Below are 18,376 nucleotides of genomic sequence, written 5' to 3' on the forward strand. Positions count from 1 at the left end.
TCCAGCACATCCCACAGAAGCTCCATCAGATTGAGATCTGGGGAATTTGGAGGCCAAGGGAGCTCTTTGTCATGCTCCTCCAACCATTCTTGAACAATTTTTGCAGTGTGGCAGGAGAGTTGTTCCTTATCCGATGCCAGGGTCTAATGACAAAATATTGTGTTGCTGTAAAGACTCGAGGCAAATTTTTAATTTCTGATATTGGATTATACAAATAAAATTGACTTGACTTGACAATATCCTGCTGAAAGAGGCCACTGCCATCAGTGAATACTGTTGCCATGAAGGAGTGTACCTGGTCTGCAACGATGTTTAGGTAGGCGGTACGTGTAAAAGTAACATTCACATAAATGCCAGGACCCAGTTTCCCAGCAGAACATTGCCCAGAGCATCACACTTCCTCTACCGGCTGGCCTTCTTCCCATAGTGCATCCCGGTGCCATCTCTTCCCTAGGTAAACAATGCGCATGCACATCCACATGATGTAAAAGAAAACGTGATTCATCAGACCAGGCCACCTTCTTCCATCGCTCCATGGTCCAATTCTGATGCTCAAGGGCCCATTGTAGGTGCTTTTGGTGGTGGACAGGGGTCATCATGGGCACTCTCATCAGTCTGCGGCTATGCAGCCCCATATGCAGAAAGCTGCGATGCACTGTGTGTGTCCTGAAACCTGTCATAGCCAGCATTAACTTTTTCAGTAATTTGAGCTACAGTAGCTCTTCTGTGGGATCGGACCAGACGGGGCTAGCCTTCGTCCCCTACATGCATCAATGAGCCTTGGGCGCCCATGACCTTGTCGCCAGTTCACCAGTTGTCCTTCCTTGGACCACTTTTGATAGGCACTGACCCCTGCATACCGGGAACACCCCACGAGACCTGCCGTTTTGGAGATGCTCTGACCCAGTCGTCTAGCCATCACAATTTGGCCCCTGTCAAAGTCGCTCAGATCCTTACACTTAACCCAATTTTCCTGCTTTCAACACAACAACTTCAAGAACTGACTGTTCCCCAGCTGCCTCATATATCCCACCCCTTGACAGGTGCCACTGCAATGAGATAACCAATGTAATTCACTTGCCTGTCAGTGGCTTTAATGGTTTGGCTGATTGGTGTAACTAATTAATTACCATTTAAATCATGATTGTTCTGAGTTTACATTGATCTAAGGGCATTATTTTGTGCTCAGTGACATTTGTAATAAATATAATATGAAAAAAAAAACTCTGACCAGTTCTACCTCAAAGAAAGCCAATCGTTGGATTTTACTCTCCACTTCCTGGATTTTAATTTCTACTCCCGGTGTGTCTGGACCTGTGTGAACGAAACTTTTCTTAGCCATATTATTTCTTAATCTAGTATTGATGGGCACTATTACGACACTACAAAAAAAAAAGACAAGCTTGTCAATAGGACTTGTTTTAAGACTCGAAAAAGATAATCTCAAATCAAGTTTTGTTTTCTGATTTCTTCCCTGCTTAGTGAAATTTTCCTTGTAACAGGTCTTGTAATCATCAAGCAAGTATGTTTTCTTGAAACAAGCAATCATATCTGCCAACGTGACAAGAAAATAATGCTAGCAATATCTTGAAATAATCATTACAAGACTTAAAAAAGATAAAATAACTTGATACGCTCGTCTTTTTTGCAGTGTACCTCTGCACTTATTATATTGACATTACCGTTTTATGAGGTGATGATGGACAGTACACAATTTTAGAGTGTTATTTTATTACTTCTTAGGGTCAATGCTAATGTGAAATTATCTTCTGATACGGGGGAAATTAGGTCTGTGCAATGGCTACCTGATTCACTGGACAACACATTTTTTCAAACGTTTTGCTTCCTGAAAAAATGAGAGATCATGATAGACGATGTCAAGCTGACCACAACAATAATTTCACATTGGCTGTATCACGTAGGACTTTGGAGAAACAATAAAACAACTTCTGTTGAATTTAACATGTTTAAGTGGATAACGATGCTGACACATTGTGTTAGTTCAACTGAGCTTACAATGTTTTGCAGCTGATTCTCGGCATCTGGTGCCTCTCGTGTCAGTGTCCAACAATAGTCAGCCAGCACTGATGGATTCCAGTTGCCCGGATACCTCTTTTCCATGGTCGCAATGCCCTGGTGAAACCTTTCACCATGTTCGTCACTGACTGCACCAAGATCAGCAGGGAAGAAGTCCCAAGTGTGAATGCAGAATATGAATTTTCAATGACATGTTGCCCTTCATGGTTTGGTATGCTTTAAGCATGTTGTCAAGCAGCTCGGTGTAGTTCGGTGCTCTGTAATTGGCAAGAAAATTCTTAACATCCTGAAATGCCTTCCATGCTGTTTTCTCTGGCCCCACTAGATTAGACACCTGCCTGCTGCCGTCAGACAGTCAAGAGTGTGTTGAGTCCTTTAAATCCCAACTGAAAACTCATCTTTTTGCCTTAGCCTACAATTAGTTGCCTTTAAGTTGAGTGCTTCACAACTTGCACTGCATGGCGGGCCGGTTCAAGTCACAATGAATTTACCAACCACTGTTCTGCCCACGAGATTCTAGCGTATAGATTCTAGCGTATAGATTCTACAGTATAGATTCTAGAGCATAGATTCTAGAGTATAGATTCTAGAGTATAGATTATTTACTTTTGCAAACTGTTCTCTTCTCTCACATGTCTTTTCTCTCCCTCTGGATGACGTCTTCTCCTTTCTCTTCTGCTGTGTGTGTGAGTCTCCGGTGTGCATGTGCAGGTTGTCCTCCTCCCTGGTCTCCATGGTGATGGTGGTCACCACCTGGACACTGCTTGGCATCCCACCCATCACATTGTCTTTTTATATATCTTATAAATCCATATAATTTTGTTATCCTGTTTCAGTGTTATATCCTTGTCACTCAGATGTGAGACTATTGTGTTTTGTTTTGTCTCCGTGGTGATGGTGGTGGCGTGGCTTGTGTCCTGGGCTGTTCCGGTGGCGTCCTCCTCATCATATTCTTCACATATCTTATAATTCCACTATAACTGTGTTATCCTCTTTCAAATGTTGTATTGTGTAAATTGCACGTTGTGCATCTTGGAAGAGAGATCCTCCTCTGTTGCTCTCCCTGAGGTTTCTTCCCGTTTTTTTTCCCCTCCCTGTTAAAGGGTTTTTTTCTTTTGAGGAGGTGTTCCTTATCCGATGTGAGGGTCTCAGGACAGGATGTGGGACTCCCGGTGACGTCATGACAGGAGGAGCAGCTTGATCCTCCTGCCGCGGGGAGAAACCCCTAAACACTCGCCGACTCACTACTTAATTCTAAATAACTGACACAAACTGTTTACAGCTAAAAACTGCAACGTCCAACTGTTAGAAAAGACGCAGAAAAGAGAGGGAAAACGACCACCAAAAAAGATAAACGAGACCACACGGATGAGCCGGCACACACGGGAGAAGCACGCACTGAAGACCACAACATGGCGGTCGTGCGTACAGAACTTCGCAACCTAGGGACACGCGGAGGCCTCTCGAGACGTGAAGGCCGCCTTATGTAGGGCTGGAATCCACCCTCCGTGATTCGCCGGACGGAGCGCACGACGAAACTGGAACAGCAAGTAGCCACTGTTGAAGAGAGAGCGAGGGACACGGCGGATAAGGCATGAAGCGAGTCATCCGCTATTTACTTCAGAGGGAAGCAAAACTATCGGCCAAGTGTGACGACCTCCAGTCCAGAGCCCGACGGGACAATCTGCACAAATATGGGGCGAAAGAGGGCGAGGGAAGGGAGGACATGATTAAGCTCATGTTGTGCTGCTGTAAAAGCCCCCTGAGACACATTTGTAATTTGTGATAATGGGTTACACAAATGAAACTGACTTATCATGTAAGTCAATAAATTGAAATAATGCAAACCCTAAAGATAGCAGCCATAAAACCGTCCCTTTCCTCTCCAGGGATCGATTCTCCTCTTTCTCTCGGTGGGACCAGATGCTCCAACCGGAGACGTAAGTCAAAAACATCATCGTTAAAATATGACCGTTATCCCTGATTATTCAATTTATTCTCTGATCTTTGAATTTTCCCCAACTGTTTTCAGTGTTTCTTCTACTCTGTGCCAACACCTCAATATAAAAACTGGCAAAACTGAACAGAAATGGAAAATACGTAATAAAAAAACAAACAAACAATTAATTGACTGGAAACACAACCACCAAACAAAACAAAACAAAACAAACAAAAAACTAGAAACACAGATTTTGAGCTAACCTATAAATTACTGGATTCCAGTTGTTCAGCCTCTCGGGGAGGTTTCGGTCCTGGTGCAACAGGCGAGTGTAATGAGCTACCTGGTAGGATAGAAAACCAGCAGTACCGGGTGGTACCTGATTGGGAACCACTGATCTACTCTATTCCTTTTTGGTTTGTGTTTATCTGGTTATGAATTTGACTGCATGTAGACTACAAACACGTTTAGTGCCTGTTTTGGTGACATGTGGAGTGTGGGGAGGTGTATCGGAGGTGTCTGACAGGGAGAGCTGGTGCTGGATCGGCTGGGGGAGCTTGGTCTGCCGCGTCCGGTGGGTCCAGGGACCACGGCCCTGCCTGGAGCTGCACCTGAGGGGGAAACACCCAGGGCGGTCTGACAGGACGCAGAAGCGGGGCAGGCTAAGCTAACTGCTAGCCCATGCAGACCGGCAGTTCCGACAGTCATCCTGGCATTTGCTCTCTTGGCCAGTGAATTTTTCTTTATGTTTTTGTAGTTTTTTTGTAGTTTGGATGTGTTTTTGTCTTTGTGTTGCACTGCTGTGGGCTGGGGGAAACGACATTTCCTCTCATTTCATGTGCGCAGGTGCATGGAATGAAATGACAAATACATGTTCCAGATTCCTGACCCCTGATGTTTTCTGAATTCCGCCGGCGGGCTCCTACTGTTAATTCAACCCTTAGGCAGACACGCAGCTAAGCTGTTCTGCACACTGCAGACCTTTCTGAACAGTTTGCTAAAACCTCACGATGAATGCCTCACCTCACAGTGCCCAACCCAAACCCATATTTTGGCCGGTATGATTTAGTACCGATCACTGAATCTCAGTTCTGGGAAAATCCTCGGCCAAAACAATGCACCACCCTACCACTTCACAGCCACATACTGAAACACCAGGCTGTGGTTAGAGAGGGGGAACTTTGGGGCGCCCGGCTCTGGAGCTCTCAGCTGCACCTCTTAGTCTTCATCTAAAGATAACGCCTGCAAACGGCCACTTCCGACAGGTGAACATACCATGTATGGAAGAGGGAGAGCATGCACGCGAGAGACTAGACAGAGAGAGAGAAAGAAAGAAAGAAATAGAAAGAAAGAAAGAAAGAGTAATAGAAAGATAGAAAGAAAGGATGAAAGAAAGAAAAAGAAAGAAAGAGAAAAAGAGGAAGGAAGAAAGAAAGAAATAAAGCAAAAGAAAAAGAAAGAAAAATAAAAAAGAAAAAGAAAGGAAAGGAAAGGAAGAAAAAGAAAGGAAGGAAGAAAGAAAGGAAGGAAGGAAGAAAGAAAGGAAGGAAGAAAGCAAGCAGGCAAAAACTCAAGCATAATAACTGAAAATGTAGAAAATAGCAACACATCTTTGCACAAAAGTATTTGCGTGTGTTCATGATAGGGCGCCTATCTTGAACGTGTGTGTGTGTGTGTGTGTGTGTGTGTGAGTGAGATGACCTGTAGGAGAGCATTAACATTGAGACTGGGTGTAGATGAGGAGCAACAGGAAGTGTGTGCATATCGTTGTGTGCTGTAGTTTACTGCTGTGCATGTGTCATTGCATGTAAGTGTTGGTGTATAATAATCATGTGTATAATATCACATGTATAATAATCATGTGTATAATAATCATGTGTAATAACGTGTATAATAATCACATGTATAATATCATGTTTATATTAATCATGTGTAATAATAATGTGTATAATAATCATGTGTATAATAATCATATGCATACTAATCACGTGTATAATAACCCTGTATAATAATTGTGTATAATAATCATGTGCATAATAATCACGTGTATAATAATCCTGTATAATAATCACGTGTATAATAATTGTGTATAATAATCATGTGCATAATAATCACGTGTATAATAATCATGTGTGTAATAATCACGTGTATAGTAATCATGTGTATAATAATCATGTGTATAATAATCACGTGTATAATAATCGAGTGTATAATAATCATGTGTGTAATAATCACGTGTATAATAATCCTGTATAATAATCACGTGTATAATACCATGTGTATAATAATCACATATATAATAATCATTTGTATAATAATCACATGTATAATAATCACGTGCATGATAATCATGTGTATAATAATCATGTGTATGGTAATCATGTGTGTAATAATCACGTGTATAATAATCATGTGCCTAATAATCATGTGTATAATAATCATGTGTAAAATAATCACGTGTGTAATAATCACGTGTATAATAATCATTTGTATCATAATCATGTGTGTAATAATTATGTGTATTATAATCATGTGTATAATAATTATGTGTATTATAATCATGTGTATCATAATCGTGTATAATAATTATGTGTATTATAATCATGTGTATCATAATCGTGTATAATAATTATGTGTATTATAATCATCTGTATCATAATCGTGTATAATAATTATGTGTATTATAATCATGTGTATCATAATCATGTGTATAATAATTGTGTATTATAATCATGTGTATAATAATTCTGTATATTATAATGTGTATCATAATCGTGCATAATAATTGTGTATTATAATCATGTGTATCATAATCATGTGTATAATAATTATGTGTATTATAATCATGTGTAGAATAATTATGTGTATCATAATCACGTGTATCATAATCATGTGTATAATAGTCGTGTATAATAATTGTGTACTATAATCATGTGTATAATAATTATGTGTATTATAATCATGTGTATCATAATCATGTGTATCATAATTATGTGTTTTATAATCATGTGTATAATAATTATGTGTATTATAATCATGTGTATCATAATCATGTGTATAATAGTCATGTGAGTTTCCAACAGGGGCCATTAGAGGAGAGTGTGACGAGCAGAAGAGTGAAGTGACAGACTGGAAGTAGGAGAACAGAGGAGACTAAAACAGGAAGTAGGAACAGCAGAAACCAGAGGAACAGCAAACGGTGTTTTATTTCCAGCTAGATCTTGTGTCGTGTGTGTGTGTGTGTGGGTTTGAGTCTCACCTTGTCTGGTATAATCATCCTGTTCCCGGTGCACCATGTCCTTGTGTCCCCTGGTTGTCCCGTACAGTAACCTGGCAACAGTAACCAAGGACAATGGTCAGCTCTGTCAAATCAATACAGCAAAACGAACAATGAGGGGCACGGGTTGGGAAGAAGGCCCGACGCACATAAGCAACACACATCATGCAACCCCGATATGCTGCTCCCGCACAGTGCATCACAACAAACTTCATAACAACAAACTTTATTTACACTGCACCTTCCTAAACAAGGCTACAAGCTGCCTCACACAACAGGATGAAACAACGCACACAGCCAAGATAAAACAACAAAATACAACACAAATACAGGACATGATGACAGATCCGCTCCACACAACAAGGTAGAACTGGATTACTACTCGCTCCCGGTGTCCACTGTCACTTCCCGGAGATAAAATGTCCATGTTATAATTATGTTTTCTCGGGAGTGATATGTTCCCCGCTCCTCTCCGCTGCCTCTCGCTGAGACCGCCCCCCTGTCCTGCTGCAGCCGATGCCTGGAAACCGACCGTCTAGTGACAAAGGAGCGGTAATAAAACGCACAAACTTGCCTATAAAGAGGGCACTTTAAGGTACGCACAACTTTGGCAACATTTCCTCTGAAGCCCAAGTCTGTAAGCCACCACGGACATGCTACACTACCTGCACAATATGTATATGTTCATCAGCCTCTTTTCTTTTTTTTTGTTTGTTGGATTTTTCCCCCCTTTTCCTCCCCAATTATACTTTGCCAATTACCCTACTTTCTGACTCCCGGTCCTTGCTCCACCCCCTCTGCCGATCCAGGGAGGGCTGCAGACCACCACACACCTCCTCCCATACATGTGGAGTCACCAGCCGCTTCTTTTCACCTGACAGTGAGGAGTTTCACCGCGGGAGGTGGCGCGTGGGAGGATCACACTACCCCCCCCCAGTTCCTCTGCTCCTCCCCGCCCGAACAGGTGCCCGGAAGACCAGAGGAGGCGCTAGTGCAGTGACCGGGACGCATACCCGCATCCGGCTTCCCACCCGCAGACATGGCCGATTGTGTCCGATTGGACGCCCGACCAAGCTGGAGGTAACACGGGGATTCAAACCGCCGATCCCGATGTTGGTAGGCAACGGAACAGACCACCACGCCACCCTGATAACCCTTCATAATCCATTTTGACACTGTCGACAAGCCCCTGTAGTGAGTTATAGAGTCATAAGACACCCCATAAGGCTGATGACATGGCTATGAAGACAAAGGTTATGAAGCGCCACAAGCCGGCCCTTAGAAAACTGTCTTCTAACACGTGAAATTCAGTCACATGACATGGTCTGTAGTCATGACACGGTCTGTAGTCATGACACGGTCTGTAGTCATAACAAGGTCTGTAGTAATGACATGGACTGTAGTCATGACACGGTCTGTAGTCATGACACGGTCTGTAGTCATGACATGGACTGTAGTCATGACACGGTCTGTAGTCATGACATGGACTGTAGTCATGACATGGACTGTAGTCATGACACGGTCTGTAGTCATGACACGGTCTGTAGTAATGACATGGACTGTAGTCATGACACGGTCTGTAGTCATGACATGGACTGTAGTCATGACACGGTCTGTAGTAATGACATGGACTGTAGTCATGACACGGTCTGTAGTCATGACATGGACTGTAGTCATGACATGGTCTGTAGTCATGACATGGTCTGTAGTCATGACACGGTCTGTAGTCATGACACGGTCTGTAGTCATGACATGGACTGTAGTCATGACAAGGTCTGTAGTAATGACACGGTCTGTAGTAATGACACGGTCTGTAGTCATGACACGGTCTGTAGTCATGACACGGTCTGTAGTCATAACAAGGTCTGTAGTAATGACATGGACTGTAGTCATGACAAGGTCTGTAGTAATGACACGGTCTGTAGTCATGACACGGTCTTCAGTCATGACACGGACTGTAGTCATGACACGGTCTGTAGTAATGACACGGTCTGTAGTCATGACACGGTCTGTAGTAATGACACGGTCTGTAGTCATGACACGGTCTTCAGTCATGACACGGACTGTAGTCATGACACGGTCTGTAGTCATGACACTGCCTGTAGTAATGACATGGTCTGTAGTCATGACACGGTCTGTAGTCATGACATGGACTGTAGTCATGACACGGTCTGTAGTCATGACATGGTCTGTAGTCATGACATGGACTGTAGTCATGACACGGTCTATAGTCATGACACGGTCTGTAGTCATGACACGGTCTGTAGTCATGACATGGACTGTAGTCATGACACGGTCTATAGTCATGACACGGTCTGTAGTCATGACATGGACTGTAGTCATGACACGGTCTGTAGTAATGACACGGTCTGTAGTCATGACATGGACTGTAGTCATGACACGGTCTATAGTCATGACATGGTCTGTAGTCATGACATGGTCTGTAGTCATGACATGGACTGTAGTCATGACACGGTCTATAGTCATGACACGGTCTGTAGTCATGACACGGTCTGTAGTCATGACACTGCCTGTAGTAATGACACGGTCTGTAGTCATGACACGGTCTGTAGTCATGACATGGTCTGTAGTCATGACATGGACTGTAGTCATGACATGGACTGTAGTCATGACATGGTCTGTAGTCATGACACGGTCTGTAGTCATGACATGGTCTGTAGTCATGACATGGTCTATAGTCATGACACGGTCTGTAGTCATGACATGGTCTGTAGTCATGACATGGACTGTAGTAATGACATGGTCTGTAGTCATGACATGGTCTGTAGTAATGACATGGTCTATAGTCATGACACGGTATGTAGTCATGACACGGTCTGTAGTAATGACATGGTCTGTAGTCATGACACGGTCTGTAGTCATGACACGGTCTGTAGTAATGACATGGACTGTAGTCATAACAAGGTCTGTAGTAATGACATGGACTGTAGTCATGACACGGTCTGTAGTCATGACACGGTCTGTAGTCATAACAAGGTCTGTAGTAATGACATGGACTGTAGTCATAACATGGTCTTTAGTCATGACATGGACTGTAGTCATAACATGGTCTGTAGTCATGACACGGTCTGTAGTCATAACAAGGTCTGTAGTAATGACATGGACTGTAGTCATAACAAGGTCTGTAGTAATGACATGGACTTTAGTCATAACATGGTCTGTAGTAATGACATGGACTGTAGTCATGACATAGTCTGTAGTAATGACATGGACTGTAGTCATAACATGGTCTGTAGTAATGACATGGACTGTAGTCATGACATAGTCTGTAGTCATGATATGGGCTGTAGTCATGACATGGTCTGTAGTCATGACATGGTCTGTAGTAATGACACTGCCTGTAGTAATGACATGGACTGTAGTCATGACATGGACTGTAGTCATGACATGGTCTGTAGTCATGACATGGTCTGTAGTAATTACATGGACTGTAGTCATGACATGGTCTGTAGTCATGACACGGTCTGTAGTCATGACACGGTCTGTAGTCATAACAAGGTCTGTAGTCATGACATGGTCTGTAGTCATGACATGGTCTGTAGTAATTACATGGACTGTAGTCATGACACGGTCTGTAGTCATGACATGGTCTGTAGTCATGACATGGTCTGTAGTAATGAAACGGTCTGTAGTCATGACACGGTCTGTAGTCATGACATGGACTGTAGTAGTGACATGGTCTGTAGTAGTGACATGGTCTGTAGTAGTTACATGGTCTGTAGTCATGACATGGTCTGTAGTCATGACATGGACTGTAGTCATGACATGGAATGCAGTAATGACATGGTCTGTAGTCATGACATGGACTGTAGTCATGACATGGTCTGTAGTCATGACATGGACTGTAGTCATGACACGGTCTGTAGTAATGACATGGACTGTAGTCATGACACGGTCTGTAGTAATGACACGGTCTGTAGTCATGACATGGTCTGTAGTCATGACACGGACTGTAGTCATGACTACAGTCCGTGTCATGACATGGTCTGTAGTCATGACATGGTCTGTAGTCATGACATGGTCTGTAGTCATGACATGGACTGTAGTCATGACACGGTCTGTAGTCATGACACGGTCTGTAGTCATGACATGGTCTGTAGGCACAAATCTGCTGACAGAAAAAGAAATATGACTCGATGTTGACTTTAACACCAGTGAGTCCTGACTTGACGAGGACTTGGGCCTTCTGGCCTGAAGGACTTGAAACCTTCTCCAAATCCAAAGATAAACTGCTTTTTAAAAAACTGTGCAGCCAACTCTTCATTTCCATAAATACATTCAGCTTCGAATCAAGTTTTAAAAAGCATTCGTGATTTGGGAAAATGTAGTACATCAACTCTTACTCTGTTGTTAAACTTTTAAATGGCAGTACATTTGATGAAGGACGCAGAATTTGTGACTGTGAAAACCATGACGTGTCCCAACCTCTGGTAACATGACCACATAATGGTATTTTAAGTCAAGAGTCAAGTCAACTTCATTTGTATAGCCTAATATCACAAGTTAGCCTGGAGGGGCTTTACAGCAACACAACATCCTGTCCTTAGACCCTCGCATCGGATAAGGAACAACTCCCTAAAGAACCTTTAACAGGTCAGGGAGCGCAACAGAGGAGGAGCTCACTCCAAAGACGCACAACGTGAATGGATGTGTTTACACAACAGTGTGTGGGTTTCCTCCGGCTGCTCCCACAGTCCAGAGACATGTAGGTCAGGTGACTCGCCCGTACTAAATTGTCCCTAGGTGTGAATGTGTGTGTGTCGGCCCTGTGTGATGGCCTGGCGGCCTGTCCAGCGTGTCTCCCGCCTGCCGCCCAGTGACTGCTGGGATAGGCTCCAGCATTCCCGCGACCCGGACAGCAGGATAAGCAGTTTGGATAACGGATGGATGGAATATTGAAAGAGGATAACAGAATTATAATGGAATTGTAAAATGTATAATGATTTTATGACATTTATTTTTATATAAGTTTCTAATATGAATGAATAAAACATAAATGTATATATATTTATGACATGATTTTAGTATCATATCATAGCTTCTTAAGCTTTTATAACTTGTTAAAACATTATTCAGTGATTCAGACTAGCAACACATTACAGCCCTCAATATAGCAGGGCAACCTGCAAAATCCTGCACAAAGCAAAAAAAAAAACAAAAAAACAAAAACAAAAAGGTTAATTAAAAAAAAATTGTACCAAGAGTTCAAACAAGTTCACGTTACTTCATAAAATCCTATTGACAAACAGGTGGGTTTAAAATATCGGGTATTAGATGTCATCGTTTGAGTCCTGAGTTGAACAGAAAAACCAAGGTTTCACAGCTCTGAGTGTGTTCTCTGGACAAATTTGGGAAATTGGAAAATTCGGCGTCTCCTGATGTTTGGCAAATTACCACAAGCCACGACTTCACTTCAGACGGCAAATAACAGGAAGTGCAAGGACACGATCTCCAATGACCGACGCGGTCCCTTTCCATCACACCGACTCAAAGCCCACCGCACCTGCCAACAGCTACGCAACGGATGAAGGTCTCAAAATAAAAAGATCTCAAAATAACTTTTACAAACCTGACGACGTTGACTGGTTTAATTTTCTCTGATCAAAACGGATTAATTAGAGATTTCTTAACAGAACCATTTCAGTACTTGTAGCTAAATGTATTCGTCTTACACGGCTTTGAAAAAGGTTTGATGTGTGAATACTCAGCACATGTCCAATTATTGGAGAAAACTGGAAAAATAAGTGGGGAAGCTTTCGAAAAATAAATGCGATACAAAAACGAGATGGCCTCTGCTCTCCCCGTATTCCATGAATGAAGGAGTTGACTATTAATTATCGCTCCTCAGTCGGTTTGTTGGTAATTGCTTTTTATTTGTATCTTGTCCTTTTTGCTTTATTGAATCTGTCTCATAAGTGTCAGTGCACAATTTATTAGAACAGCTTTTCAACGAGGGATGAGTATTAAAAATGACAGATGCATTTCAATTTCCCGGCCAGGGAGTTAATCAGTCAGCCGGCCTCAAGTGTCAGGAGTGTTTGTGTGGTTCAGAACAATGAGGTGCAGATTGATCTCAATAATGAGTTTTCAAGTGGCTTTTCACTACGGTGAAAAGCTGCCAAATTGTTTGGGCTCCCCGGTATGGGGTGAGCACCGTCGCAAACTGGGGATCCGATGGTCACCGAAACCAAAATAGTAATGGGTGCAGCTCACAGAGACTGCAGCACCGCTCACCATGTCAGAATTTGTTGCGTGGTTAACAGTAAATAAAACGACATCTTTATCCAACTGTTTCAGTACGGACACCTGTTTCCAGCTCACTGGCTGCAGTGTGTCTGCTAACCAAACGTGAGCCGTTTGCACATACCGAGAAAACGGTTGCAGTTCATGCACACTAAATGAAGTCAGGTTGGCATGCATGCACTGCTCTGCAATGAATTGTTCTTAGTTGTCCTCAAACTGTAAATAATCCACACAACAAACAGGATAGCACAAACCACACTGCAAATGTATGCAGTTTAAATTTAAATACACTTAAAATTTAAATATGAAACTTAAACTTAAAAATAAATTTAGATTTAAATAAATACATTTAAATTTAAATAAAGTGAAAATGTACGCACTTTAAAGTTGGTTGGGATGCATGCACTATTTTGCAGTGAATTGTTCTTAGTTGTCCTCAACCTAGATAATCCCCACTACAAACAGGAGAACACAAACCACACTGCAAATGTATGCAGTTTAAATTTAAATAAACTTAAATTTAAATAAGAAACTTAAACTTAAAAATAAACTTAAATTAAAATGTAAATAAATAAATGTACATTTAAATAAACTGAAAAGGTATGCACTTTAAATCTAAATGAACTTAAATTTAAATAATAACTTTAAAAATAAACTTAAATTTAAACAAATACATTTTAATTTAAATAAACTGAAAATGTATGCACTTTAAATTTAAATAAACTTAAATTTAAACAATAAACTTAAACTTAAAAATAAATCTAAATTTAAATAAATACATTTAAATTTAAATAAAGTGAAAATGTATGCATTTTAAAGTTGGTTGGGATGCATGCACTATTTTGCAATGAATTGTTCTTAGTTGTCCTCCACCTAAATAATCCACAAAACCAACAGGATAACACAAACCACACTGGAAATGTATGCAGTTTAAATGTGAATAAACAAATTTAAATAATAAACTTAACCTGAAAAATAAACTTAAATTTAAATAAATAAATTCAAATTTAAATAAACTGAACATTTACACACTTTAAAGTCAGGTTGGGATGCATGCACTATTTTGCAATTCTTAGTTGTCCTCACAAAGCAAGCAGGACAACACAAATCACATTGAAAAAACAACAACAAAAACAGCAACGCAAGACTCATTTATAACCACAAATCCTGGATATTGTTAGTGAGCAAGCATATCTGGTTACTTGGAGGTAAAAGTACATCAGTTGAAGATAGGATTTTCACCGTTACATGTGTGTTTTGTAGGGATAATACCCCATTAGCAACCGTCTTCTGTGTCCCTGAAACACCGCCAAAACTGTGTTAACGTGTCCACCGGTGACGTCCGTGAATAGGAAAAAAAAAAAAACAACCCTTACTTCCAGGTTTGCTGCCACCTTAAGACGGCCAAATAGGAACTAGTGTATCAATTAAAATGTGAATCACAACGCTGGATACACTGGATACAGCTGCTGGATACAGTTGTATCACATAACAACACTGGATACAGCTGCTGTAGCAAATGACGTCGAATAACATAGGATTCACACGGACACGATTTTGGTAGTTTCAGAGACACAGAAGCAGCATTATGGCTGCTAATGGAGTGTTATCCCACAACATATGTGGAGAGGGACAGTGCTGAAAACCGGGATTGATTCCCGTGGATTAGTTTTTACCTGGCCTGGTCTTGGTGCTGGTCAAAAGCCTTGAGTGTTTCACTGGATGAGTAGGACTTCTGAGTGGGGACCCGAGGCACCTGGGAGCCAAAACCACAGTCTTCACTGTCCCCTGAAGAACCTAATACACACACACACACACACACACACACACACACACACACACACACACACACACACACACATTAATAGGAGAAAATATGCTTACTCACAAAAACACTTCAAAAAGGAGTCAAACCAAGATTTCAGCGGGCAAGACAATAAATAAAATAAAACAGGAAGTGGATGTGGGTGGGAGAGGGGGGAATCCTCACCCGTTAAAAGGTTTAGGAAGTTTGTAACTATCTCATATTATTCCCATCGTGGGGTCTAAAGCTGAGACGCTAGCGGGAGGGAAAGCAGACAAGACCCAAAAGCTCTCTGATTTCTTCGGAGGGGAGGGCTGTCTGTCCACTGGATAATTAACACGTGTGCAGTTTGTCTGGATTACAAAGTTACGCGAATTAACTTTTGACGACAAATCAGGGGCCCCACTGAAGGCCACAGGGGCGACCCAGCCGTCTCACCAGCCTTTTATTCCATCTCTCCGTCTGCAGGTTTCGAAGAGTGTTTTAACCGCATCACTCACAGAAATGTTTATTTCCATGACAACAGGAAAAAAATAAATAAACAAAAGGTAATCTGTCGCTTCGACTTTATCAGTTCGTTTGAGGTGTGAATTAATTTAGAAAAAAATATATATATATGAGGCAGCTGATGAGTGCATTGGGCACGAAACAAGCTTGTTCTGCCATTTAACAACTTTGAGCTATAAAATTATATATATATATATATATATATATATATATATATATATAGTGGATGGTGGAGACCTATTTCAAGGATACATACGTAATTACTGCCTATTTTACAAAATAAGGTAAAAAAATTAATGAATACATTTAGAATTGTATTCATGTAATGTATTGTCCGCGGTCTTGGCATATCACTAAAATTTAATATGTGTAAAACAAATGAATGGCCAAAAGGATAACTGGAAGAAACAACGGCAGAATGTATACTTGAAGGGAAGGATGAATCGATCAATCAAGCAATCAATCAATCAATCCCCCTTGACTTACAGAGCACATCTCTTCCATTAAAACGCGATGCAGTGTGCTTTACATGAAGTGGAAGTGCACAGGTAAAAAGGGAATGATAAGAGGAGAAAACAAACAAGTTGATTGAATAAAAGAATGACCGGATGAAGGGGTGAGATGAAGGACAGAGGGGTCTCACCGGTGTAAGGTCTCTCTTTGTCCTTGCGGCTCTTGGTCAGCGAGCAGTACGGACGTCTCTCCTTCACTTCCATCATGCCGCTGCTAGCAAACATACCAGCATGCTGCTATGGACAGGGATGAGCCGCAGCAGAGAGAGAGGGGGCGGGGGGGGGGGGGGGGCTCAGGACGGATGAGGAGGAAATACAGGAGAGGAATGAAACAAGGAAGAGAAAGGGGTGGTTGGACCTCACCTGCGGGAGGAGAAAGAGAGAGGAGGAGAGAGAAAAAGAGTGTTAGAGATAAAACAGTGTGGGAGCTTTTCCAGAGTCTGCACCGATGAGTAACTATGCTGATAGACAGACAGACAGACAGACAGACAGACAGACAGATAGATAGACAGATAGACAGATATATAGATAAAAAACAATAGGTTCCTTAAAATTAAAAAAATGTTATTTCTACCACCTCTTTTATTGACACCTGATTTACACCTATTCAACGCCATTCTAGAAATTCACGAGGAAAATAATTTTGTTTTTGTGTTGATCAGAATGTTTCTCTTTTTCTATTTTTTACACATATATTATTTATATATGTATAGATAGACAGACATCGGATGATCCGCTGTGGCGACCCCTAACGGGAGCAGCCGAAAGTAGTAGTAGTAGTATAGACAGACAGACAGACAGACAGACAGATAGACAGATAGACAGATAGATAGATAGATAGATAGATAGATAGATAGATACATAGATAGATGGATGGATAGATAGATAAATTGATCGATCCACTGGTTGACAGAGCAGTCACCCAAGACTCTAAGACCTGACAGACCAACCTGAGCACAGCCTGGATGGACTATAAGAAAACCTATGATTCAACGCCCCAGCCCCACACCTGGTTACTGGAGTGCTTGGCACTATACAAAGCCGACAGGGCACTAACAGCCTTCATCAAGAACTCAGTGCTGCAGCGGAAAACATGAGGCCAACTCACAGACAATCACACGGGTAACCATCAAATGTGGCACATGCAGGGTGATGCACTATCCCCACTGCTGTTCTGCACAGGCCTGAACAGGCCCTCGGAAAGATGTTTTAAGTAGGGGGGCGCCAACTAAAACGAAACGTATTGTGGCGAGCTGGCATGGAAGAAGGAGTCGAGAGGCAGAGGATCTATTTTTAATCACAACTCCCGTGCACCATACACCACACGACCCCGGAAGTGCTCTTTTATTCACACCGGCCAGAACGAAACAGAACTGACTACAACATACCGAGCCCCCCCCCCCCTTGTCCTAAGCGGTGACATCAGTCCCAGTCACGGTCCTGCAGTCAGTTAGTAAACGGTCTCCTACTTAGTCTGAGTGGAACCCCCAAAACAACAACACAAAAATAACTACAACATGAACACCACATCATTAAAACACAATTTCAAATCTAACATTAACACTCCCATCAGCCATTGTGCTCCCCCAGCGCAGAACCACCGACAGTCAGAGCGACCGCCTCCCCTGGTCGCTACAGTACGACGTCACGGTTTGTCAGGTGCGTGTGTAGCACATTTGGAATGGAGTGTTTACTTACGTTATTATTAAAAATGTACATTCCAGGAACTACAAGAACACATATATCCAAACTAACACATGTATCTAAACAAAACAAAAAAAATACTGTCCAGGAGAACGAACGCCAGCCGGGATGACTGTCGGAACTGCCGGTCCACATGGGCTAGCAGTTAGCTTAGCCTGCCCCGCTTCCGCATCCTGTCAGACCGCCCTTGGCATTTCCTCTTCGGGCGCAGCTCCAGTCAGGGCCGTGGTTCTTGGGCCAACAGGACGCAGCAGACCAAGCTCTCTCAGTCAGGCACCTTCGACACACCTCCCCGCACTCCACACGATGACACTAAAAACACAGTCAAGGCT

General features: G+C 42.1%; 1 protein-coding gene across 1 annotated transcript in view; it reads right to left on the bottom strand.

The window, feature by feature from the left end:
- The window catches only part of LOC130113077 (teneurin-3-like), a 380,798-nt gene extending 364,160 nt beyond the window's left edge, over positions 1-16,638 (bottom strand). Inside the window, exons 1-3 of the mRNA XM_056280588.1 lie at positions 16,472-16,638; positions 15,194-15,314; positions 7,236-7,306 (exon numbers count right to left, since the gene is read on the bottom strand). Of these exons, the coding sequence (XP_056136563.1) occupies positions 7,236-7,306; positions 15,194-15,314; positions 16,472-16,565 (286 nt within the window). The 5' untranslated portion in view covers positions 16,566-16,638. The remainder of the gene's footprint in view (positions 1-7,235; positions 7,307-15,193; positions 15,315-16,471) is intronic.
- Between the last annotated feature and the right edge of the window lie 1,738 nt (positions 16,639-18,376).

This window comes from Lampris incognitus, chromosome 5 (assembly GCF_029633865.1).
Source record: "Lampris incognitus isolate fLamInc1 chromosome 5, fLamInc1.hap2, whole genome shotgun sequence".
In the NCBI taxonomy this organism is placed as follows: domain Eukaryota; kingdom Metazoa; phylum Chordata; class Actinopteri; order Lampriformes; family Lampridae; genus Lampris; species Lampris incognitus.